Source organism: Mobula hypostoma, chromosome 12 (genome assembly GCF_963921235.1).
Source record: "Mobula hypostoma chromosome 12, sMobHyp1.1, whole genome shotgun sequence".
NCBI classification, from domain to species: domain Eukaryota; kingdom Metazoa; phylum Chordata; class Chondrichthyes; order Myliobatiformes; family Myliobatidae; genus Mobula; species Mobula hypostoma.
In genome coordinates, this window is record NC_086108.1 from 61,036,823 (window position 1) to 61,063,761 (window position 26,939).

The 26,939-nt window shown below is 41.9% G+C and overlaps 1 protein-coding gene across 1 annotated transcript in view; it reads left to right on the top strand.

Annotated features, from left to right (window-relative positions):
* c8a (complement component 8, alpha polypeptide) overlaps positions 1-26,939 on the top strand; it is a 71,529-nt gene that overhangs the window by 21,562 nt on the left and 23,028 nt on the right. The window contains exons 3-7 of the mRNA XM_063064249.1: positions 2,841-2,982; positions 7,674-7,827; positions 11,514-11,700; positions 14,425-14,607; positions 18,255-18,495. Coding sequence (XP_062920319.1) covers positions 2,841-2,982; positions 7,674-7,827; positions 11,514-11,700; positions 14,425-14,607; positions 18,255-18,495 — 907 coding nt within the window. The remainder of the gene's footprint in view (positions 1-2,840; positions 2,983-7,673; positions 7,828-11,513; positions 11,701-14,424; positions 14,608-18,254; positions 18,496-26,939) is intronic.

Below are 26,939 nucleotides of genomic sequence, written 5' to 3' on the forward strand. Positions count from 1 at the left end.
CCAGCCACTGAGGTCAGACTAATTGGCCTATAATTTCCTTTTTTCTGCCTCTCTTCCTTCTTGAAGAGTGGAGTGACATTTGTGTAAGGGGGTTTTGTCTTTTATTGCGTAAACTAATTTAAATGGCTTCTTTGTTACATTATACTGGGGAATGCTTCTTTGTTATGTTAAATGCTGAGAAAGTCTGTAGCTAGACATTTGCTTGGGTTAGTACAGAGAGCAGGGTGCTATTAACCAATTGGGATAGTTGTTATGATTTTGGTGTATCTGGAAGATTTGTATGCGCGGGGTTTTGGGACAGAAGGCGGGAGAGAGAGACAGAGAATGGACCAGGTGTTGTGAGTCTGCTAACGGGATTGGACCCCGAGTGGGGCGTTTGGCGAGGAGGGGAGATGGAGACGGATTCGTGTGGAGCGTCTGGTCGACCACTGTTGTTGGTCCCAGGCGGCCGGTCGAGGCGGTCCGAGGGGTCGCAGGGTGAAGAAGAAGGGTCCTGAGCTCCAAAGTTTTTTGTGCACGAAGAGATTGAACTTTGATAAGTGCGGCGCCTTCTATTTTTCTTTTATATTTTATCTTCTATTAATTATATAGTTCCAGTAATATCTATAATCTGTAAATCATTTAAATGTAGCTGGTGTATTGTCTGTTATTTGGGCGGGGTGGGGTACATCACACAGCATCCACACAAACTATTACCCAGTTTGGCGGGGCCGAGGCTGCTTCCCCAGACAACAGCGAGCTAAGTGACTCTGAGGCTGGCCAGGGGGGCTACATTTGTAATTTTTCCGTCTTCCTGAACCATTCCAGAATCTAGTGATTCTTGAAAGATCATTGCTAATGTCTTTACAATCTCTTTAGCCACCCCTTTCACAACCCTGGGGTGTATGCCATCTGGTTCAGGTGACTTATCTACTCTCAGACCTTTCAGTTTCTCATGAGCATTCTCTCTAGTAATGGTAACTTCATACTCTTCATGACCGCTGTCTCCTGGAACTTTGATATACTGCCAGTGTCTTCTGCAGTGAAGACTGATGAAAAATACTTATTCAGTTCATCCACCATTTCCTTGTCCCCCATTACTACCTCTCCAGCATCGTTTATGGGTAGTCCAATATCCACTTTCACCACAATTTTATACTTTACATAAAAGACTTCCCTTGTTAGCCTGGTTGTGTGATCTTGCCTTTATAATACTTCTTCCTTGTTGGGATGTATATATCCTATGCCTTCCGAATTGCTTCCAGAAATTCCAGCCATTGCTGCTCTGCTATCATCCCTACCAGTGTTCTTTTCTAATCGATTCTGGTCAATTCCTCTCTCATGCCTCTATAATTTCCATTACTCCTTAGTAATACTGATACATCTGACTTTAGCTTCTCCTTCTAAAATTTCAAAGTGAATGTGATCATATTATGATCACTTTCCCCAAGGATTCTTTTACCTTAAGCTCTCTAGTCAATTTTGGTTCACTGCACAACACCCAATCCAGAATAGCTAGTGGGTTCAACCATGAGCTGGTCTAAAAAGCCATCTCATAGGCATTCTGAAAACTCCCCCTCTTGGAATCCCACACCAACCTGATTTTCTCTATCTAACAGCATATTGAAATGCCCCAAGACTAATGTAATGTTGCCCTTTTGGCATGCATTTTCTATCTCCCATTGTAACTTGTAGACCACATTCTCACTACTGTTTGGGGTACTTGTTTCTCATTGGCTTTTTTGTTTGCTTTAAGATACTGATCAATTTGCTCGGTATACAAAATCTAGTTATCTCTTCTGCAATCGAATGCATCAATCTTTCCAATGTTGCTAGCCATTTCTGCATTTTTTAAAAATTTCTGATTATTGTCTCCTGGTACTCACTCTTTATGAACCTGTGAATTTGTCCGTTTTCATCCTTTTTCATAACTCTACCATATCTGTCCCTTCCAAAGAACAGATGCTGTGCTTTTTTTTTTAACTCGACCATTTCTCGCTGTGCGTTTTTAAAAAATCCTGAGCTTCTTATTGTGCTTCAACAGGTTGGTAGGCATTTCAGGTTCACTTAAAACTTACTGGTCACCACTGTTATGTTTAGTAACTCCAAAACATAAAAACTAACTGGAAGTAAAAGATGGGATCCCGAGGGAATGGGTCTTTATAACGTTTTTACTTTAAATGAGACTCGCACGTATAACGTGGTGGTGTGATGGTATATGACATTTATGTACTTTAAAATATATGATTTAATTAAACAAGCACAGTTCTTAATCAAACAATATTTACAATATTACTCAAATACTGTATAACTGAAATATTAAATTCACAACATTACAGTTCTTCCAAAGTAGAAAACCTTTAATACTGTATGGATGTGATGGTATAGCTTCTGCCCTTAGTTCCACTGTGGCTCTTGAAACCACAAGTTACTGATTTGAAAATGAGAAATTCTGGCTGAGCCAAGCTGACATTTAGATGGAGTATTTGGACTGTAAGAATCCATGGAGTGCAGGAAGTTTAGTCATTTAGTCAAAGAAAATTAGAATTTCAGTTTTCTTTTGCAAGAATTAATTGACACTTCTATAGCATGATCAAACCGCACTAGAGACTAGAAAATGATCAATAAGATGGTGCATTTCAGATGCATGGGTGAATATACAGTATGTGTATACCTGTAATGATATATACATATATAAAATGATTGTTAGAATTGTAATCTGCCTGTATTTAAATGGTGCACAAAACAATTCTAAGTTTGGCATCAGTATAATGTTTTTAAAGTGAAATTTGTTGCTTTCAAATGTATATCCTCTTTGCATGTCCAGGGCTGGAAATTAACATATCTGCTTTATGATAAAGTCCAGATTTAGGCATCTGCAGAGGCCGGCCATATTTGGTGGCAGCCAGTGCATTGGATCTCTTTGGGAAGAAGTTACCTGCCAGACTTCGAAGCAATGTGTATCAACTAATACCTGTAGTGATCAGTTTCAATGCAGTTTAGGCAAGTAACTCTATAAATTATAATTAAAGAAAAGAATATTGACATCTAACTAATAAATCATCTATCTCTTTCCTGAGAAGATTACTAATTGAGTTCTTGGACAGCATGCTGCGTTAGTATTTTTGTATTTCTTCCCTCCTTTCTAAAGTTTTTCTTGAAAAATAATTAAAGATGCAAATATCATCAATATCTGATCTTTTTAGAAAACATAGAAAATGTACAGCACAATATAGGCCCTTCAGCCCACAATGCTGTGCCGAACATGTACTTACTTTAGAAATTACATAGGGTTATCCATCGCCCTCTATTTTTCTAAGTTCTATGTATCTATCCAGAAGTCTCTTAAAAGACCCTATCATATCCACCTCCACCACCGCCGCCGACAGCCCATTCCACGCACTCACCACTCTCTGCGATAAAACTTACCCCTGACATCTCCTATGTACCTACTTCCAAGCAGCTTAAACCTGTGTCCTCTCATGATAGCCATTTCAGCCCTGGGAAGAAAACCTCTGACTATCCACACGATCAATGCCTCTCATCATCTTACACACCTCTATCAAGTCACCTCTCATCCTCTGTTGCTCCAAGGAGAAAAGGCCAAGTTCACCTAACCTATTCTCGTAAGGCATGCTTCATTATCCAGGCAACATCCTTGTAAATCTCCTCTGCACCCTTTCTATAGTTTCCACATCCTTCCTGTAGTGAGGTGACAAGAACTGAGCACAGCACTCTAAGTGGTGTCTGACCAGGGTTCTATATAACTATAACATTATCTCTCAGCTCTTAAATTCAATCCCACGGTTGATGAAGGCCAATGCACAGTAGGCCTTCTTAACCACAGAATCAACCTGTGCAGCAGCTTTGAGTGTCCTATGGACTCCAAGATCTCTCTGATCCTCCACACTACCAAGGGTCTTACCATTAATGCTATATTCTGCCATCATATTTGACCTACCAAAATGAACCACCTCACACTTATCTGGATTGACTCCATATGCCACTTCTCAGCCCAGTTTTGCATCCTATCAATGTCCTGCTGTAACCTCTGACAGCCCTCCACACTATCCACAAAACCCCAACCTTTGTGTCATCAGGAAATTTACTAACCGATCCCTCCACTTCCTCATCCAGGTCACTTACAAAAATCATGAAGAGTACGGCTCCCAGAACAGATTCCTGAGGCACACCACTGGTCACTGACCTCCATGCAGAATATGACCCATCTACAACCACACTTTACCTTCTGTGGGCAAGCCAGTTCTGGATCCACAAAGCAATGTCCCCTTGGATACCATGCCTCCTTACTTTCTCAATAAGCCTTATATGGGGTACCTTATCAAATGGCTTGCTAAAATCTATATATACTACATTTACGGCTCTACCTTCATCAATATGTTTAGTCACATCCTCAAAAAATTCAATCAGGCTTGTAAGGCATGACCTGCCTTTGACAAAGCCATGCTGACTATTCCTAATCATATTATGCTTCTCCAAATGTTCATAAATCCTGCCTTTCAGGATCTTTTCCATCAACTTACTAACCACTGAAGTAAGAATAGAATAGAATTTTTATAGAATAGAAATTTACAACATTCAGTACCACAAGTTCTGGATATTGCATGAGTTTGGGGAATCCAGACATCCAAACACCTGCTGTTTTACTCATTACCAGTAATCTTTTCACTTCTTCGGCAAGGACTCTTCCACCCCCACCGATGACCCCTTCTGTCTTCAACCCTCCTCTTCTTCATGGACACCCCGCTCTGGTCTTCTGTCTGCTCTGGATCTCTTTATTGCTAACTGCCGACGGGACATCAACCGTCTCGACTTCACCGCACCTTGTCCCCCTTCCAACCTCACTCCTTCGGAACGCTCTGCTCTCCACTCCCTCCGCACTAATCCTAACCTTATTATTAAACCCGCTGATAAGGGGGGTGCTGTTGTAGTCTGGCGTACTGACCTCTACCTTGCCGAGGCGCAGCGACAACTCGCGGATACCTCCTCTTATTTACCCCTCGATCGTGACCCCACTAAGGAGCACCAGGCTATTGTCTCCCACACCAAAACCGACTTTATCCGCTCAGGGGATCTCCCATCCACTGCTACCAACCTTATAGTTCCCACACCCCGCACTTCCCGTTTCTACCTCCTACCCAAGATCCACAAACCTGCCTGTCCTGGCCGACCTATTGTCTCAGCTTGCTCCTGCCCCACCGAACTCGTTTCTGCATACCTCGACACTGTTTTATCACCCCTTGTTCAATCCCTTCCGACCTATGTTCGTGACACTTCTCACGCTCTTAAACTTTTCGATGATTTTAAGTTCCCTGGCCCCCACCGCTTTATTTTCACCATGGATGTCCAGTCCTTATATACTTCCATCCCCCATCAGGAAGGTCTCAGAGCTCTACGCTTCTTTTTGGATTCCAGACCTAATCAGTTCCCCTCTACCACCACTCTGCTCCGTCTAGCGGAATTAGTCCTTACTCTTAATAATTTCTCCTTTTGCTCCTCCCATTTCCTCCAAACTAAAGGTGTAGCTATGGGCACCCGTATGGGTCCTAGCTACGCCTGCCTTTTTGTTGGGTTTGTGGAACAATCTATGTTCCGTGCCTTTTCTGGTATCTGTCCCCCACTTTTCCTTCGCTACATCGACGACTGCATTGGTGCTGCTTCCTGCACGCATGCAGAACTCGTTGACTTTATTAACTTTGCCTCCAACTTTCACCCTGCCCTCAAGTTTACCTGGTCCATTTCCGACACCTCCCTCCCCTTTCTAGATCTTTCTGTCTCTGTCTCTGGAGACAGCTTATCCACTGATGTCTACTATAAGCCTACTGACTCTCACAGCTATCTGGACTATTCCTCTTCTCATCTTGTCTCTTGCAAAAACGCCATCCCCTTCTCGCAATTCCTCCGTCTCCGCCGCATCTGCTCTCAGGATGAGGCTTTTCATTCTAGGACAAGGGAGATGTCTTCATTTTTTAAAGAAAGGGGCTTCCCTTCCTCCACTATCAACTCTGCTCTTAAACGCATCTCCCCCATTTCATGTACATCTGCTCTCACTCCATCCTCCCACCACCCCACTAGGAATAGGGTTCCCCTGGTCCTCACCTACCACCCCACCAGCCTCCGGGTCCAACATATTATTCTCCGTAACTTCCGCCACCTCCAACGGGATCCCACCACTAAGCACATCTTTCCCTTCCCCCCTCTCTCTGCATTCCGCAGGGATCGCTCCCTACACAACTCCCTTGTCCATTCGTCTCCCCCATCCCTCCCCACTGATCTCCCTCCTGGCACTTATCCGTGTAAGCGGAACAAGTGCTACACATGCCCTTACACTTCCTCCCTTACCACCATTCAGGGCCCCAAACAGTCCTTCCAGGTGAGGCATCACTTCACCTGTGAGTCGACTGGGGTGATATACTGCGTCCGGTGCTCCCGACGTGGCCTTTTATATATTGGTGAGACCCGACGCAGACTGGGAGACCGCTTTGCTGAACATCTATGCTCTGTCTGCCAGAGAAAGCAGGATCTCCCAGTGGCCACACATTTTAATTCCACATCCCATTCCCATTCTGACATGTCTATCCATGGCCTCCTCTACTGTAAAGATGAAGCCACACTCAGGTTGGAGGAACAACACCTTATATTCCGTCTGGGTAGCCTCCAACCTGATGGCATGAACATCGACTTCTCTAACTTCCGCTAAGGCCCCACCTCCCCCTCGTACCCCATCTGTTTCTCATTTTTATGCACACATTCTTTCTCTCACTCTCCTTTTTCTCCCTCTGTCCCTCTGAATATACCTCTTGCCCATCCTCTGGGTCACCCCCCCCGTCTTTCTTCCCGGACCTCCTGTCCCATGATCCTCTCGTATCCCCTTTTGCCTATCACCTGTCCAGCTCTCGGCTCTATCCCTCCCCCTCCTGTCTTCTCCTATCATTTTGCATCTCCCCCTCCCCCTCCAGCTTTCAAATCCCTTACTCACTCTTCCTTCAGTTAGTCCTGACGAAGGGTCTCGGCCTGAAACGTCGACTGCGCCTCTTCCTATAGATGCTGCTTGGCCTGCTGCGTTCACCAGCAACTTTGATGTATGTTGCTTGAATTTCCAGCATCTGCAGAATTCCTGTTGTTTATCTTTTCACTTCTATAGGCATATCATCTTGAGGGAATAAAATTCAATAATTTAAAAAGGCATGGTGGCTTTTGTGTCTCACAGAACAAATTCTGTTTTCTCCAATTTTAAGATAATTTTCATATTAGGAATTTAATTCATGAGAGCTAAATCTGAACTGTTTTATGGCTGGAAGAAAAGCTTAGCTGGGAAAATACAGTGCAGAATAATCTTAACTGAGTCGAATATGAAGAAAGATAGCATCACTGAAAGTTGTCAGAATTACAGCAGCTACTAATTTCATAATTCCTGTTGCTGTCTGTAAGGAGCTTATATGTTCTCCCTGTGACCATGTGGGTTTCCTCAAGTTTCCTCGCACAGTCGGAAGGCGTACCAGTTGGTAGGCTAATTGGTCATTACAAATTGTCCTGTCATTAGGTGAGGGTGAATCCGGGGCTGCTGGGTGGCATGGTTTGAAGGGCCGGATGGGCCTATTCTGTGCTATATCTTAATAAATTTTAAAAAAAGAAATTAATGTATCATTGAATTCATGTCAAACATTATACAGGTCGTTGCATTAAAAGACGTTTACAATGCAATGGTGAGAGAGACTGTGAAGATGCTTCTGATGAAGAAGTCTGCGGGGCTGCTGATCCCAATGAAATACAAACTTTCTGCAGTGGGTTGTTTTCAGTGCCTGGTTTACAAGTAATTATGAATGGGTAAGTCACAGCAATGATTCCTGCCTGGATTCGGATGGGCTTTATTCTTTAGCTTGCCTCTTGGCCTACAGACTCTATGTTCTGTTCCAAAGGTCACATGCTTTTATTATGCCAGACCTGGATGTTGTATGGTGCTTTCCAGCTGACAGATCAACAGTATAGCAAAATGTAATGAGCTAGCCAAAGGTATAATACCATAGTTAATAATTAATTTTTATTGAGAGCAATTTTGGTTTGGGTGATGCTCAATACCGATAGTCTATCAATATGGGGCAAGCAGAGATGCTTCATGGGTTCCAGATATGAGTATCTCCGACTAGCCTCACAAACAGTCATGTTCTCACACTAGCTATCCCTGCAGGTTTTCTAATTAGAGCTAATGACTTTTTTTGTGCTGAAAATTAACCCTGTATGAACATTGATTGCAAATTATATAAATTGGCTTGTGGGATATACTTGGAGTCTGCAGACATGTGCTATCCAGCAGCCGCAAGAAAAAATAATTTTTATTTCAATTTAAAATTAATTTAAAAGCCAAATGGTTCTCTGACAAATCAAGAGCAACACTTCTTGCAACTTCTATCAACTTTACAGGAACTTATTAAAAGGGCCCTCAGGGAACAGCCCTAAAAAAATGTTCGTTCAGAAAGATTGCAACTGGGATGATTTATACCTTGGGCTCCAGCTTACAAGAATGAGATGGAGCGGGATTTGACAAGCTGGAGAATCAGTTTGACTGAACCTTGAAGGCAGAATTAGCAGCCCTTCTTAGTAACTTACCTTCTCTTCACTTAGATATTGCTCAGATCCTGCTCAAGGTTCAAGCAATGCAGATGGGTGAGATAGTTTCCTCTCAGAGTTCCAACACATCCATCCCCTCAAAGGACAGAAGTGCTAGCGAGCAAAGAGAAGCTGCTACCCCTTGCCTCCTGCAATGTGCAATTAATGCATCTCATGACCATGCCTGTAGATGTTTAATCTCACTGTACGAGTGTCATTTATTTGTTTATAATATAATTACAATTTCAGACATAAAGTTCTTATTCTCAAGCTGAGTCTGAATTTTTATCATGTTATGATCACACTTTCTCAAAGGATCCTTCATCATGTGATTATTATTTAATTCTACCTCATTAAACACAAGCTGATCTAAACAAATAGCTGTTTCTTCACCGGCTCCATGATAGATTCTTCAAAGAAACTCTCTGGAATTTGCTCTATGAATTTGTTCTCATGGCTCCCTTTGCCCATATAATTTGTCCAATCTATATGAAAATGAATGTTGCTCACAATTGTTACAGTATCTTTCTTACAAGCACCATTAATTCTTGAGTCATTCTTACCCTATAATCACTGTAGGAGGTCTGTAGATAACTCTTATACATTACTTCTTTGCCTTCTTATGTTCTAACTCATACAAAGCTATTCTACATGACACACACATTTTCAAAGTTCTTTGCAGTCTCCTTGTATCCTCCTCACAGCTTGCTAACCTTAGGTATAGTACACACAGTCCCTTCATCCAGGTCATCAACATGGATCACATATATTTGCCTATCCTTCTAAAATAATGAGTGAACTGGAATAATAAGTTTCAATTCTTTTGGCTTTTGCTCTTTCGGCTCCTCCCAATTCCTCCAAAGCCAAGGTGTAGCCACACGTACCTGCATGCACCCCAGCTATGCCTGCCTTGTTATCTGCTTTGTGGAACAGCCCATGTTCCCAACCTAACCTAGCAACGCTCCCCAACACTTTCTACACCACATTGACATTACAATGTTACTGCTTTTTACACCCATGCTGAGCTCATCAAACTCATCAACTTTTCCTCCATCTTCCACTCTGCCCTCGAGTTTAATTAGTTCATCTCTGACACCTCTCTCCCCTTTCTCAATCTCTCTGTCTCCTTTTCTGATTTTAGGCTACCTATTGATATATTTTATAAACCTAATGACTCTCACAGCTATCTTGACTCTTCCCACCCTGGCAGTTGTAAAAGTGCTGTTCATGTCTCAATTCCTCTGTCACCACTACGTCTGTTCTCAGGATGAGGTTTTCCATTCTAGAACATCTGAGATGTCCTCCTTCTTCAAAGAGTGAGGTTTCCTTTCAACCACCATTGATATTGCCCTCACCTGCATTTCCTTCACTTCCTGCACATTTGCCCTCACCTCATCCGTCTGTCCTTACCCTCCACTTAGGATTCCCCTTGTCCTTACCTTCCACCAGTCAAGCCTCAGTATCTAGCACGTCATTATTTGTAACTTTTACCATCTACAACGGGATCCTACCACACATCTTTCCTTCTCCACCTCCCCCCAACCCTTAACTTTCCACAGGGATTGCTCTCTACGTAACTCCCTTGTCCACTCATCCCTCTCTATTGATCTCCCTCCTGGCACATGTCGCAGCAGGTGTAACAAGTGCCGCATCTACACCTCTTTCCTCATCAGCATTCAGGGCCTCAGCAGTCCTTCCAGGTAAGGCAATACTTCACCTGCGAGTCTTCCGGGGTCATCTACTATATGCAGTGTTCCCAGTATGGCCTCCTCTGCAAAGGTGAGACCCAGTGTAGATTGGGAAACTGTTTTGTTGAGCACCATCACCCCATATGCCCTCAGAGATTTTCCAGTGACTACCCTTTTCAATTTGATATCCCATTCACATTCTGACATGTTTGTCTATGGCCTCCTCAACTATCCCGATATTCACACTTAGGTTGGAGTGCAAGAGCTCATATTCTGTTAGGGTAGCCTCCAACTTGATGACATAAACATTGATCTAAGTTCTCCCCTCCCTGCTTTTCTCTTTTTTCAATTCCCACTTTGTTTCCCCTGTCACCTCTTCTCCTCCCATGCCATCACCTCCCTTTGGTGCCCCTCTTCCTTCCCTTTCTTCCATGGTCCTCTGTCCTCACTTATGAGATTCCTTCTTTTTTCTGTACTTTACCTCTTCCACTTATCACCTCCCAGTTTCTTACTTCAGCCCCCCATACACCCACCTACCTCACCTGGTTTCACCTATTACCTGCCAGCTTGTACTCTTTCACTTTCCTCCACCTTCTTATTCTGGCTTATTCCCCCTTCCTTTCCAGTCCTGATGAGGTGTCTCTGCCTGAAATGCCAACTGTTTATTCCTCTCCATAGGTTCTGCCTGACCTGCTGAGTTCCTTCGGTACTTAGTGTGTGTTGGCTAAGAATTCCAGCATTGAAAGAATCTTTTGTATTGATTAAAAGATTCTATTCTTTGTCATTTTTGCATCTATGCCTCTGTAATTGCAGCTAGATCATACTCATTTACTTCTATTGATTCATCTTATTACAAGTATATATTACATTCAAATAATGAGTCTTTAGTTATGCCTTTTTTAACCATCTCTCACTACTCCAACTCAGTTTGATGGTGCATTTCTACCTTATAATACGATATCCCCTTCTGTCACACTCTGGTTATCATTACCTATTTGCATTGCATTAGTTCTTTGATATTCTGAATTATCCCTCAGTTGAATCTTTGCTGCAGGAATCTCACATAATGTAAAACTACTTGGACTTAGATCTCACTGGCATAAAATTATAACTAATGAAAGAATCTCTAGCATTACCAACAAAGTCTCATATCAGAACCTTGTGGTTATTTGCACAGTAAGCACTGGATTTATTTCCACATGTTGTTTTTGTTTAAAGCTATAACATCTTAACAACTGAAATTGGAAGCCCGGTTTTGGACTCTGGATACAATGGATATTGCGAGTATGTGTACAATGGGGATTGGAGGGACCTGCGATATGATAGTGAATGCGAACGTCTCTACTATAATGATGATGAGAAATACTTCCGCATACCATACAACGTATTCCTATATAGAATTGAGGTAAGCACTAAATCCAATTTGCAATTCAAACCCTTTCTCAATAGGTTATGAAATATGAAACAAATGAAAGCAAGGTAAGGGTTAGCATAATGTTCAGGTAAGGGTTTGTTACAGATAGTGAGCAGTCAGCTCAGGCAAGGGAGGTCTTTGAAGAACATAGCTTCTCTTTACAGAAGGGACTGGAGCCATTTGGCAAACCTTGACAAGATAAGGATGCAAACAAACAATTCTAGGATAACACTTCCTTTTGGTTAGTTACTTTACTAATTCTGAAGTATCATTGATCTTTAATGGGTAGATTCTATTGACTATTAATGCTGGTATTATTGTAATATGTTTGGTGACTGATCGTGTAAATAAAGGAATTGAACATACACATGGTTATCAATTTGTCAGTGTCTACATCCTGTATTTTTTATACTGTTCTGTACAATTCTGCATAAAAATGGAATTTTTTTCTTCAAACTTCAAAACAGTGTGGTGACAGAGGTCACGTTGTTTTCTTATGCACAAGTAAATAAAGTGTAATTGAGGAACAAATGTGTTTTCTGAGTGCAGTTAATTGGCAAAAACTGTTGCTCCAAAGTGGTATTAGTAGTTATAATTAGACACCATTAATAAATGTTTTGGTCCATCATTACGGTCATGTGTTGATCTTCCAAACTAGAGTTAGCATACCATTGCTACCAGTCAATGATTGACCCTTCTTCAATATTCATTCTTATGCTGACTTGGTTCAATTATACTTTGTTAGAAAATCATTCACTTAGGGAGATGGAGTGTATCTCTGCATTGCCATCATTAACTTTAGGGAGATGGCGGCATATTGTTATAGAGATATAAGAGTTTATAGGAGAATTTATCGGAGCCAAGAAAAAGTAGTTGGAAAAACTCAGCTGGCTGCAGTGCATCATTGGAGACAAAGGAAAGTTTGATGGTTCAGATCAAAGTCCTGCATCACGTAAATGTGATAAACAGTCTCAACCCAAAACATTAAAGCTGCTTGACCAGCTGAGTTCTTGCATTTTGATTCTTGAAGTCTATTAATTGAATTTTCAGCATGACATTTTTGTACCAAGTTGCTGCAGCAGCTGTTAGATTAAAATCACATTTACCATTGGGCATCTGACAAATACTTTCAGGTAATATTGATTTATGTGAAGCTTGTAAACTGAAGGATTAAATCACATATCAAGTTTCCTGCCTAACCTCTTGTGTTGGAGATCAGGCAGAAGTTTTACTGAGACCAGGATTCTTTCCCTTCTTCCTCATTGCTTCACATCTAAAATAAATCCTCGTATACAACATTATAGTGTACTATTTGCCATATTGTACTGGAGAACAGTTCAAAAGTTTGACCAAGTTTGAAAATCACACATTTACACCAGAATTTCCTGCACTGGTTCTTCTCTGAAGCAACCTTTAATCAAAAAATATGGTATCTTCTTCAAAGGTCTTTCTTTAATTGAGATGTCACAGGTCATTGAATCAGGGAGTCATTCATTCACAGCTTATAATCAATGCAATGGACCTGCATGAAGATGTTTGGGAATTCTTTCCACCATTTGGCCCTCTCCACTAATTGGTATTAACTATTTTGGTGATAATGATTGTCGTGAGAAGAGGCTATCTTAGTTTTTATAACAGAGTTTTATTTTGTAGCCTTCTTGCACTAAATAGCATCACTTGCCATTGAAGAATCCAAGCAGACAGTAAATGGTGGAGAATTACCTAATGCTCTATATACTGTGCTTAAGCAACCTGCAGTGAGTTGTAAAGCAGCTCATTTAGGTGTCCACAGTGCAGCAGAACATACTTTGCGGAGTTAAAAATCGCAATCTGATCCAATGTGCTTCGATTCTATCCAGTCTGTTATAATATGGAGCAAGTAGGAATCTGTAATACATTAATGATTAATAATACATTTGTGTGGGGCAAGTCATGTCCTACTAACTTGATTGAATTTTTTGATGAGGTGACAAGAGTGATTGATGAGGAAGAGCTGTAGATGTTGTCATCATGGATTTTAGTAGAGTGTTTGACAAGTTTCCTCATGGGAGGCTCATTCTAAAGACTAAGATGCACAGGATCAATGGTGAATTGGCCATTTCAATTCAGAACTGGCTTGTCCATGGAAGACAGAATGTAGTGGTTGAAGGGGTTTATTTTAGCTGGAGATCTGTGATTAGCGGTGTTCCATGGGGACCTGTACTGGGACTTTCGCTGATTGAGATGCATAGAACTGAACTGGATTAAAATGTAAATGGATGGGTTAGTAAGTTTGCAGATATTACAAAGATTGGTGGTATTGTGGATAACGTAGATGACTTTTAAAGAATATGGTGGGATTTAGAACATTTGTATAAATTGGTGGAGAAATGGCAGATGGAGCTTAACCCAGGCAAATTTAAAGTGTTTCACCTTGGTAGGTCATATGTAAGGAGACATGGAATTTTATGTCTACCGTGAGACTGCACAGAAGTGATCACAATATAAAACATAAACTGCATTGTCAGTGCCCAAAAAGCAGATTCTGCTGGAGGCTTACAACTTTGTCATTACATTACTGTTATTAGACCTCGGTTTTGTTGTCTACTTTATTGTAACTGCACATTTAAGATGGATGGCCAACAAACATGAGTCACAGACTCAAATGTTAAGTTCGTAAAATTTCATCTATTTATTATCTTTAACACTTCTATTTTTTTCCTGTTTTATTTTTAGGCACTTGCTGATTCTGGATTTACAGTGGAAGTTTACAGTGATGTTCACAGTTTATTGACAGCAATGAGGAGGGTGATGTCATTTGAACTGGAATTCAGCTTGAAAATTACTGTAGTGAAAGGTTCTATTGGGTTTAGTGCCTACCACAATTTTGTTAGAAATCTGACCTCTTTAGTTGGGAAGGTGAGTAAATTGCAGATAATATCTTCAATCTATTCAAGATGAAATTATTTAGGAAGAGATAAAATGGTTAAAGCATTTTCTATATTTTCTTAAGACAGAAAAAACTCTCGATTGGAATAAGAAATTTTCTGCTGTGCATTTGTTATAGTTTTCTTCTATATTACATTTACAAATTGAATTTCATCGGAAAAATTTATATTATTTGTTTAAGGTAAAAGGAAACAAAATTAAGCAAAAGGATCATAAGATAGTCTCCATATAAACTGCAGTTGGTCTTGTGGAATTATAAGCAGTTAAAATAAGGCACAGAGTACCCTGATCATTAAGTTAAAAAGCAATGCACAGTGCATGTACATTTATGTAAAATATGTACCCCATGACTTTGTGAGAAATGCAGCTGAAATAAACTATCTACTATTATCAGTTGCACACAGACTATATCTATAATGAATAATTTGAGATTCTTTGAAATTAGTTATAAATAATTTGTAAAGTAAAAGTAAAAGCAAAAGAGAGGGCATTCAAAGAAGCCAGAGCTAGTGGGAAGATAGAGGGTTGGGAAGCTTTTAAAAAACTTGCAGAAGGAAACTAAGAAGGTCATTATAGGAAGGAAAAGATGAATTATGAAAGGAAGCTAGCGACTAATATCAAAGATAATACTAAAAGCTTTTTTAAGTATACAAAGGGTAAAAGAGAGTCGAGGGTAGATATAGGACGAATACAAAATGACGCTGGAGGTATTGTAGTGAAAGGTGCAGAGGCAGCAGAGGAACTGAATGCGTATTTTGCATCATTCTTCACAGTGGAAGACGTCTGCAGTATAACAGACATTCAAGAGTTTTCAGGGAAGTGGCGTCTGTGCAGTGAAAATTACAACTAACAAGGTGCTCAGGAAGCTTAATGGTCTGAGGGTGGATAAGTCTCCTGGACCTGATGGAATGCACCCTTGGGTTCTGAAGGAAGTAGCCTGAGAGATTGCTGAGGCATTAACGATGATCTTTCAAGAATCAATAGGTTCTGGCATTGTACCGGATGATCGGAAAATTGCAACTGTAACTCCGCTATTTAAGAAGGGTGGGGGGCAGCAGAAAGGAAACTATAGACCTGTCAGCCTGACATCAGTGGTTGGGAAGTTGTTGGAATTAATTGTTAGGAATGAGATTACGGAGTACCTGGAGGCACATGAAAAGATAGGCCAAAGCCAGCATGATTTTCTGAAAGGAAAATCCTGCCTGACAACCCCACTGCAATTCTTTGAGGAAATTACAAGCAGAGTAGACAAAGAAGATGCAGTAGACGTGGTGTACTTGGATTTTCAGAAGGCCTTTGACAAGGTGCCACACATGAGGTGAAATTACGTAGGTGGAGCATTGGCTGGTTGGCAGAAAACAGAGAGTGGGAATAACCTTGTGCAAGATACCCTGAAGGTTAACCTCCAGGTTGAATCGGTTGTGAAGAAGGTGAATGCAATGTTGGCATTCATTTCTAGAGGTATAGAATATGAGAGCAGGGATGTGATGTTGAGGCTGTATAAGGCACTCATGAGACCACACTTGGAGTATTGTGTGCAGTTTTGGGCTCCTTATTTTAGAAAGGATATACTGACATTGGAGAGGGTTCGGAGAAGTTTCACGAGAATGATTCGAGGAATAAAAGGGTTACCATATCAGGAACGTCTGGCTGCTCTGAAGTTCAGGAGAATGAGGGGGGATCTCATAGAAGCATTCTGAATGTTAAAATGCCTGAACAGATTAGATATGGCAAAGTTATTTCCCATGATAGGGGAGAGGGCACAACTTCAGGATTGAAGGACATCCATTTAGAACAGAGATGTGGAGAAAGTACTTCAGTCAGGGCTGGTAAATCCGTGGAATTTGTTGCCATAAACGGCTGTGGAGGCCAAGTCATTGGGTGTATTTAAGGCAGAGATAGATAGGTTGGTGATCAGCCAGGGCATCAACGTGTATGAGGAGAAGGCAGGGGGGTGGGGATGACTGGAAGAGTTGGATCAGCCCATGATTGAATAGCGGTGCAGACTTGATAGGCTGATTGGCCTACTTCTGCTCCTATATCTTATGGCCTTATGGAAAATTATTTATAATGGAGAAACTAAAGTCAGATGTATCAGTATTACAGTGGAGTAAAGGGTATTACAGAGTCTTGAGAGAGGAGCTGGCCAGAATTGATTGAAAAAGAACACCGGCAGGGATGATGGCAGAGCAGCAACGGCTGGAATTTCTGGAAGCAATCCAGAAGGCACAGGATATATACATCCTAAAGAGGAAGAAGTATTCTAAAGGAAAGATGACGTGGCTAACAAGTCAAAGCCAACATAAAAGCCAAAGAGAGTGCATATAATACAGCAAAAATTAGTAGGAGGTTAGAGGATTCTGACGTTTTAAAATACCACCAGAAGGAAACTAAAAAAAGTCATTAAGGTAAAGATAAAATATGATAGTAAGCTAGCCAATAAAGTTAAAGCGGACACCAAAAGCTTCTGCAGATACATAAATTGTAAAAGAGAGGCGAGAGTGGATATCAAACTGCTGGAAAATGATGCTGGAAAGATTGTAATGGGGGCAACAAAATGGCGGATGAACGGATTAATTATTTTACATCACTCTTCACCATCAAAGACGCTAGCAGTATCGTGGAAGTTGCAGGTGTCAGGGGTCATGAAGTGTTTGAGGTTGCCATAACCAGAGAGAGAAGGCTCTTGGGAAGCTGAAAGGTCTGAAGGCAGATAAGTCATCTGGACCTGATGGTGTACATCCCAGGGATTTGAAACAGGTGGTTGAAGGATTGTGGAAGCATTAGTAATGATCTTGCAAAAATCACTAGAATTCAGAATGAGGAGTGACCTCATTGAAATTTATTGAATGGTGAAAGGCCTTGATACAGTGGATGTGGAGAGGATGTTTCCTGTGGTGGGAGAGTCTCAGACCAGAAGACACGGCCTCAGAATAGAGGGGCATCTATTTCGAATGGAGACAAGGAAGAATTTCTTTAGCTAGCGTGTGGTGAATCTGTAGAATTCTTTGCCACAGGCTGCTGTAGAGGCCAAGTCTTTATATATATTTAAAGCAGAGGTTGATAGATTCTTGACTGGTCAGAGAATGAAGGGATACAGGGAGAAGGCAGGAATTTGGGGTTGAGAGGAAAATTGGATCAGCCATGAAGAAATGACAGAGTAGACTTGATGGGCCAATTGGCCTAATTCTGCTACTATATTTTCTGGTCTTATGGTCTTATTCTTCACAATGATGGGCTTGCATGATGCAGCCCAGATCTAAATATGTAAGTTTGTACTATTGTTCTCCAAGATTTCAAAACCCACCATCTGCGAGATTGTGCTGGTGTCCTTACATCTTTTTGGGAACATACTGCAGACTCTACTGCTTGTAGTGATGAACAACTAGTCCTGAGATGGTCTCGTGCTTCCTGGAAGTGCTAGGATTTTCCTTTTTCTTTGTGAGTGAGCAGGTTTACTGTTATATTTTCAATGTCATTGAGGGTGTCCTATAAGTAAAGGAAACTGATTGGATTAGGCAACTGAAATGTTAATACAGTTTAATATTTACTACAAAATAATTAATAAAGGCATTTATAGACAAGAATTACATTTTAAAATATTGGCTTTTTTTTAGGATGTGAAATTTGTTCGTGTTCGAACTAAAGTTCAAACTGCACACTTCAAAATGAAGAGATACAATTTGATTTTGAATGAAGAAATGGTTCAGTCCCTGATGAAACTTCCAGATGAATATAATTATGGGATGTATTCTAAATTCATTGCCGATTATGGTACCCATTATTACACTTCAGGAGCCATGGGAGGTGTTTTTGAGTTCATCCTTGTGCTGAATCAGTATACATTGCAACGAGCAGGTTTGTGACTGTTAATTCTCATGTTGCTCAAATAAAATTAATATTATGGAATTATTTTAAAATGAATTTCTAAATGTTAACGCTATTACTGTCCAATGTGGAGGGTTGCATTGCATAATGCTAGTACCACATTAATTTAAGGTTTGGAATCTCACCTTGGTGCAGCATTCAGCAAGGTAGCTTTAGGAATGTAAGAAGATAAAAAATTGAGCCCATTGAGCCTGCTCTGCCATTCGATAATATCATGGCTGATCTTGCCGTGGGCTCTGCTCCACTTATCTGGATGTTCCTCATAACCCTTAATACCCCAGCTTTGCAAAAATCAACCAAACTGTCATAATTATATTTAATGAGGTATCATCTACTGCTGCACTGAATGGAGAATTCCACAGATTCATTACTGTCTGGGAAAAACAGTTTCTCCTCATCTCTGTTGTAAATCTATTCACCCAAATCTTGAGGTGATGTCTCCTAGATTTAATCTCACAAGCCAGTGGAAGTAGCTTTTCTGTCTCTCTTATCCATCCTTTTCATAATTGTTTATGTTTCTATGGCATCCCCTCTCATTTCAGCCTATGACTCTCTTCATAGGCTAAACCCCCCATCTCCAGAATCAACCCAGTGCATCTCCTCTGCACCACCTTCAAAGCCAGTACATCTTTCCTCAAGTGAAGAAACCAGAACTGCACATATTACTCCAGGTATAGCCTTATCAGTAGCCTGTACATTTGTAGCATAACTCCCTCTTCTTAAATTCAATCTCGCTCGCAATGAAGGCCAAACTTCCATTTGACTTCTTGATAACTTGTTGCACTTGCACTGGCAGGCGCTCTGTGAGCCACATGGAGAGGATATTGATGGGCTCACAGAGTGCATCACTGATTACATCAACTTCTGTGTGGACTGCAATGTTCCGACAAGAACTGTCCTTTGTTATTCAAATAACAAGCCATGGGTAACAAAGGACATTAAGGACATCCTGAATGCTAAAAAGAGGGCGTTTAGCGATGGAAATAGGGAGGAGCTGAGGGCAATACAGAGGGACCTGAAAGCCAGGATCAGGGAGGCTAAAGACTATACGAGGAAGCTTGAGTGGAAACTCCAGCAGAACAACATGAGAGAGGTCTGGAGGGGGATGAGGACCATCACTGGGTTCCAGCAAACTAGCAACAGAGGAGCTGAAGGCAGTGTGGACAGGGCCAATGAACTTAACCTGTTCTTTAACAGATTTGACATTGTGCCCCTGCCCATCCCCCACGAGTCATCTGTTGTCGGCCCCCAACCACTCCCCTCCTACCCTTCCTCACAGTCCCCCACCCTGCTCTCATGACTATACCCCTTCCCCACATGAAACCACCACGGTGGGCTTCACAGCTGAACAGGTGAGAAGACAGCTGAAACGTCTCAACCCAAGCAAGGCTGTAGGACCGGATGGTGTCAGTACCAGGGTGCTCAAAGCCTGTGCCCCTCAGCTATGTGGAGTACTTCGCCATGTATTCAACCTGAGCCTGAGGCTCCGGAGGGTTCCTGCTGTGGAAGACGTCCTGCCTCATTCCTGTGCCGAAGACGCGGCGCCCCAGTGGCCTCAGTGACTACAGGCCGGTGGCATTGACCTCCCACATCATGAAGACCCTGGAGAGACTTGTTCTGGAGCTGCTCTGGCCTATGGTCAGGCCACACTTAGATCCCGGTGCGGCCTCTTCTACATCGGTGAAACCCGACGCAGGTTGGGGCACCGCTTCGTCGAGCACCTCCACTCCATCCGCCACACAGGCAGGGTCTCCCGGTAGCCACCCACTTCAACTCTGCTTCCCATTCCCATTCAGATATGTCCATACATGGTCTCCTCTACTGCCATGATGAGGCTAAACTCAGGTTGGAGGGGCAACACCTCATATACCGTCTAGGTAATCTCTAGCCCCTTGGTATGAGCATAGAATTCTCCAATTTCTGGTAATTCCCTCCCTCTCCCTTCTCTATCCCTATTTCACATCACCTCCCTCATAGTTCCGCCTCCTTCTACTACTGCACATTGTTCTCCTGCCAATCACCTCCCTGCTTCCCCTCCCCCACCCCCTTGTCTTTCAAATTACTGTTTTTTTCAACTACCAGCATTCTTCAAACCCTCTTCAAAGTTCTTCCTTCAGTCCTGACGAAGGGTTTCGGCTCGAAACGTCGATTAATCTTTTCAACTGATGCTGACTGACTTGCTGAGTTCCTCCAGCGCATTGTGAGTGTTCCTTTGACAACAGCATCTGCAGATTATTTTGTGTTTACTTAGATCCCCTCCAGTTTGCCTACCAGCCCTGACTAGGAGTTGAGGATGCCATCGTCTACCTGCTGAACCGTGTCTACGCCCACCTGGACAAGCCAGCGAGCACTGTGAGGGTCATGTTGTTTGACTTCTCCAGTGCGTTCAACACCATCCACCCTGCTCTGCTGGGGGAGAAGCTGACAGCGATGCAGGTGGATGCTCCCCTGGTGTCATGGATTATTGATTACCTGACTGGCAGACCACAGTACGTGTGCTTGCAACACTGTGTGTCTGACAGAGTGATCAGCAGCACTGGGGCTCCACAGGGGACTATCTTGTCTCCCTTTCTCTTCACCATTTACACCTCGGACTTCAACTACTGCACAGAGTCTTGTCATATTCATAAGTTTTCTGATGACTCTGCCATAGTTGGATGCATCAGCAAGGGAGATGAGGCTGAGTACAGGGCTATGGTAGGAAACTTTGTCACATGGTGTGAGCAGAATTATCTGCAGCTTAACGTGAAAAAGACCAAGGAGCTGGTGGTAGACCTGAGGAGAGCTAAGGTACCGGTGACCCCTGTTTCCATCCAGGGGGTCAGGGTGGACATGGTGGAGGATTACAAACACCTGGGGATAAGAATTGACAATAAACTGGACTGGTCAAAGAACACTGGCTGTCTACAAGAAGGGTCAGAGCCGTCTCTATTTCCTGAGGAGACTGAGGTCCTTTAACATCTGCCGGACGAGGCTGTGGTGGCCAGTGCTATCATGTTTGCAGTTGTGTGCTGGGGCAGCAGGCTGAGGGTAGCAGACACCAACAGAATCAACAAACTCATCCGTAAGGCCAGTGATGTTGTGGAGATAGAACTGGACTCTCTCACGGTGGTGTCTGGAAAGAGGATGCTGTCGAAGCTGCACGCCATCTTGGACAATGTCTCCCATCCACTACATAATGTATTGGTTGGGCACAGGAGTACATTCAGCCAGAGACTCATTCCACCGAGATGTAGCACTGAGCGTCATAGGAAGTCATTCCTGCCTGTGGCCATCAAACTTTACAAATCCTCCCTTGGAGGGTCAGACACCCTGAGCCAATAGGCTGGTCCTGGACTTATTTCCTGGCATAATTTACATATTACTATTTAACTATTTATGGTTTCATTACTATTTATTATTTATGGTGCAACTGTAACGAAAACTAATTTTCCCCGGGATCAATAAAGTATGACTATGACTATGACTATGACTTGCAAACAATCCTTTTGTAAGGATGCTGTAATCTTTCACTATTTAATTACTAATCTAATATTTTACATTTCCTTCCAAAGTAGATGAGCTCACATTTACCAGTGTTGTGTTCTATCTTACAGACCCTTAACCACTCATTTAGCCTATCTATACCTCTCTGCAGACTGTCTGCATCCTCTGCACAATTTTTTTTTCCACTGAATTTGCACAGATTTGTCCACATCGGATGCCATTTCATTGGCTCTTCACTCATCCCTGGAAGATCTGAACAGCCAAGTTGCATGTATCAGGATGTTCTTTATCGGCTACAGCTCGGCATTTAAGACTGTCATCCTCTCAAAGCTAATCAATAAGCTTCAGGAGCTTGGTCTCTATACCTCCTTGTGCAATTGGATCCTTGATTTCTTCATTTGCAGACTTCACTCAGCTTGGATTGGCAACAACATCTCCTCCGCAATCTCCATCAGCACAGGCGCACCACACGGCTGTGTGCTTAGCCCCTGCTCTACTCACTTTATATTTATGACTGTGTGGTTAAGTGTAGCTCCAAAGCCTTATTTAAGTTTGCTAGCAACACCACTGTCATAGGTCAAATAAAAGGTGGTGACAAATCAACAGATAGGAGGGAGATTGAAAATCTGGATGAGTAGTGCCACAACAATAGATTTTATTCAAATTCAGCAAGATGAAGAAGTTGATTATTGACCAGAAGAAGGAGATTTGAGATCCATGAGCCAGTCCTCATCAGGAGAACAGAGGTAGAGAAGGCCGGTAACTTTAAATTCCCAGGTGTTATCATTTCAGAGGACCTGTCCTGGGCCCAGCATGTAAATGCAATTACAAAGAAAGCATGGCAGTGCCTCCGCTTCCTTAGAAGTTTGTGAAGATTCAATAGACGCCTAAAACTTTGAAAAACTTTTATAGATGTGTGCTGGAGAGTATAATGACCAGCTGCAATACTGCCTGGTATAGACACACCAATGCCCTTGAATGGAAAATCCTACAAAATGCAGTGGATTTTTCAGGAAGAAAGTACAGGAGCCTCAAGACTCACAACACCAGGTCCAGGGATAGTTATTACCACTCAGCCATCATGCTCATGAACCGGAGAGAATAACTGCTCTCATCTTCACTTGCCCCATCACTGAACTGTTCCCACAACCTACGGACTCATTTTCAATGACTCTTCATCTCATGTTCTCGATTTTTGTTGCATTATTATTATTTTTTTTATTTCATTCCTTTCTTTTTGGTTTTGCACAGCTTGTTGCCTTCTGCATATTGGTTGTCCACCCTGTCAGTGCAGTCCTTCAATGATTCTATTATGGTTATTGGATTTATTGATTATGTCTGCAAGAAAATGTGTCTCAAGGTTGTACATATATGGTGACATATTGACTTTGAACTTTGATTTGGTGTCATCAGCAAACATGGATACACTACACCTGGTCCCCTCTTCCAAATGACTAGTATTTATTATGAATAGTTGTGGGCCCATCACCAGTTCCCGAGGCACTCAGTTCACCACTGACTGCCAACCAGAGAAATACCCATTTATTTGGCTAGAATCAACACCTGTCTCAGGAAGGACAGGGACCCCATTGCAGTTTTCTTATCACCACAATAAGTCTAGGGCTGACACGATCTCAATTGCTCTCCACATGGCCTTGGAACACAAACAATATAAATACCTATGTCAGGAAGCTGTTTATTGGCTATAGCTCAGTATTTAACACCATCATTCCTACAGTCTGGATTGGAAGTTACAGAACCTGGGCCTCTGTACCTCCCTCTAAAATTGGATTTGCGACTTCCTAACTGGAAGACCATAATCTGTGCAGTTGGAAATAACATCTCCACCTTTGCTGACAATCAATACTGGTACACCACAGGTGTGAGTGTTTAGCCCACTGCTCTACTCTCTATACACCCATGACTGTGTGGCTAGGTATAGCTCAATACCATCTATAAATTTGCTGATGATATAACCATTGTAGACAGAATCTTAGATGGTGACAAAAGAGCATGCAGGAGTGAGATATACCAGCTTGTTGAGTGGTGTTGTAGCAACAACATTGCACTCATGTTTGTGGACTTCAGAAAGGTAAGACAAGGGAACAAACTAATCCTCAAAGAGGGATCAGAAGTGGAGTGAGTGAGTAATTTTAAGTTTCTGGGTGTCAATATCTCTGAGGATCTAGATTGGTCACTACATATTAATACAGGTTTAAAGAAAGCAAGACAGTGGTTATGTTTCATTAAGAGTTTGAATAGATTTGGTTTGTCACCCAAAACACTCGAAAACTTCTATAGATGTACCGTGGAGAGTATCCAATACACATTCAAAGAGCGGTAACTCAGACGGGCAGCATCCATCATTAAGGACCGCCACCACCCGGGAATTACCCTCTTCTCACTGTTAACATCAGGAGGGAGGTACAGAAGATTGAAAGCACACACTCAGTGATTCAGGAACAGCTTCTTCCCCTCTGTCATCCAATTTCCAAATGGACATTGAACCCTTGAATATTACTTCATTACTTTATTTCAGTTGTTCCACTACTTATTTTAAACTAACTTTTTAATAGACGTATATATAATTATTGTAATTTTGATTTTTTCCCTTTATTTATCATGTACTGCATTGTATTGCTGCCACAGACTTAACAAATTTGATGACATCTGCCAGTGATATTAAACCTGATTCTGATTCCGATTTATCCCAGCTCTCTGTCTTCTACTGGTTAATCATTCATCCTTCCATCCTAACGCATTACCCCTAAGTTCATGCATCTTTATCTTATTGATAAGCCTTTCATGCGGCACCTTATTGAATGCCTTCTGGCCAAGAATGCCAAGTATATTACATCTAGCTGTTCCTCACTATCTACTGTGCTTATTATATCTTCAAAGGACTCTAGTAAAAATTTGTCAAACAGGACCTGCCCTTCATGAATCCATGCTGTATCTACCTGATGGAACTACTTCTATCCAGATGTCTTGCTATTTCTTTCCTAATGATAGATTCCAGCATCTTCCCAACTACAGTAGATCTACTAGGACTTGATGTTTCAATCCCTATGGTAAGTCGGCACTCTCGATGTTGGCAGTGGGCTTAGAGTGGTGACAAGGAGAGAGGGTAGGTACGTCATTGGGGTCATCAGGTGGGCACCCTCCTTCTTTGACGTTTCATTGATAAGCCCACAACGTCTCCAGAGGGCTCAACGGTGCTACCTGGCGTCCCAGATACACCCCCCTCAGTTCCATACCCTCTGTCTTCATCTTGCAGCCCAGTTGTTGTCTTTCCTTTTAATCCAAATCCAATTGCTACTTTCTTCTGCTGCATTTGACAAGGACTTGATTGCCTGTTGGAGGGAGTGACCCCTCACCTCCATCTTCTTCAATAGACTGGTCATAGATGTAGCAACGAATCCCCTGCATCCCATTTCCACAGGGAAAATCTTGGTCTTCCAGCCATTCTGGGCAGCTTCAGTTGCCAGTTCAGAGTACTTGGTCTTTTTCCTCTCATAAGCTTCTTCGACACCATCTTCCCACGGTACTGTCAATTCCACAACATATGCCAGCTTGGCTGCTGTGGACCACAGGACCATGTCTCGCCGGAGTGTTGTAGCCACAATGTCTGGCGGGAAACACAAGCTTTTTTTCCAAGTTCATGTCCATTTTCCAATCCCGAGCAACCTGCAGAATGCTTACATCTTTTGGTGTTATATGGTGCTCTGGAGGTTGGCCTGCTGGTACAAATCGTGCGATGTTGTTAAATTAACTGGCCTATAGTTACTTACCTTTTGCTTATTTCCTTTTTAAACTGTGGCATGACATTTGTTGTCTTCCAAAGTTCTGGGGCCTCAACTGTCCCACCATATACCCTGTGTTTCCAGAGAAGTTTGGTAAATTATCACAAATGTGCCTGCTATTTCTTTTAGTACCCTGGGATGCATCCCATCAGGACCAAGAGAACTTGTCTATCTTTAGTTCCATTTCTCTGCTCATTACTATCTCTTCAGTAACGATTGTATCGAGGTCCTCTCTTCCCATCCCATCGATAAAATCTCTCAGGCATGTTACATGTGTGCACCACTATAAAAATAGACACAAAATAGTTGGTCAAGGCGTCAGCCATCTCCACATTATCTAATATTAAATCCACCTTCGCATCTTCCAAGGAATCTATGTTCACTTTAGCCACCCTTTTCCACTTCAGAAAATTATGAAAACCTTTACCATCTACTTTAATATTTTGTGCTTGTTTATTTTTATAACCTATCTTCCCTTTGTTTACTGCTTGCTTAGTGGTTCTTTGGTGCTTTTTAAACTTTTCCAAATCTTGGCGACATTGTATGCATGAGCTTTTAGTTTGATGCCTTCTTTTATTTCCTTCATTCTGCATACACTTACTGTCCTTGCTTTTACTTTTATTGATCATGAAAATCTTTTGTAATTTTTTTTTCATCAACTGTCCCACCATATAGCCTGTGTTTCCAATTCACAGTAGCCAGCTCCTCCCTCATTGCTTTATAGTCTCCCTTTTGTAGACACAATACACTTGTTTTAATTAGAATGATTGCACCTTCCATTTCTATGAGAAATTCTGTCACACTGTGATCACACTTTCCAAAAAGATCTTTACCTACATGGTCATTAATTTTACCTGTCTCATTACACAAGATCGTATCTGAGATAACATTTTCCCTTATGGGTGCACTAACATGCAGTTCAAGAAATCTATCACAAATACATTTTCTAAAGTCTTCCTCAACCTGTCTCAACCAACTTAATTCACCCAACTATGTGCAAGTGAAAGTCTCCCATGACAACTGCCATTCCATTTATACAGGCATCAGATATTTCTTGGGTTATTGCCTGTGCAACTGTAATGTTATTATTCACTGGCCTAGAGACAACTCCCACAAGTCGTTATT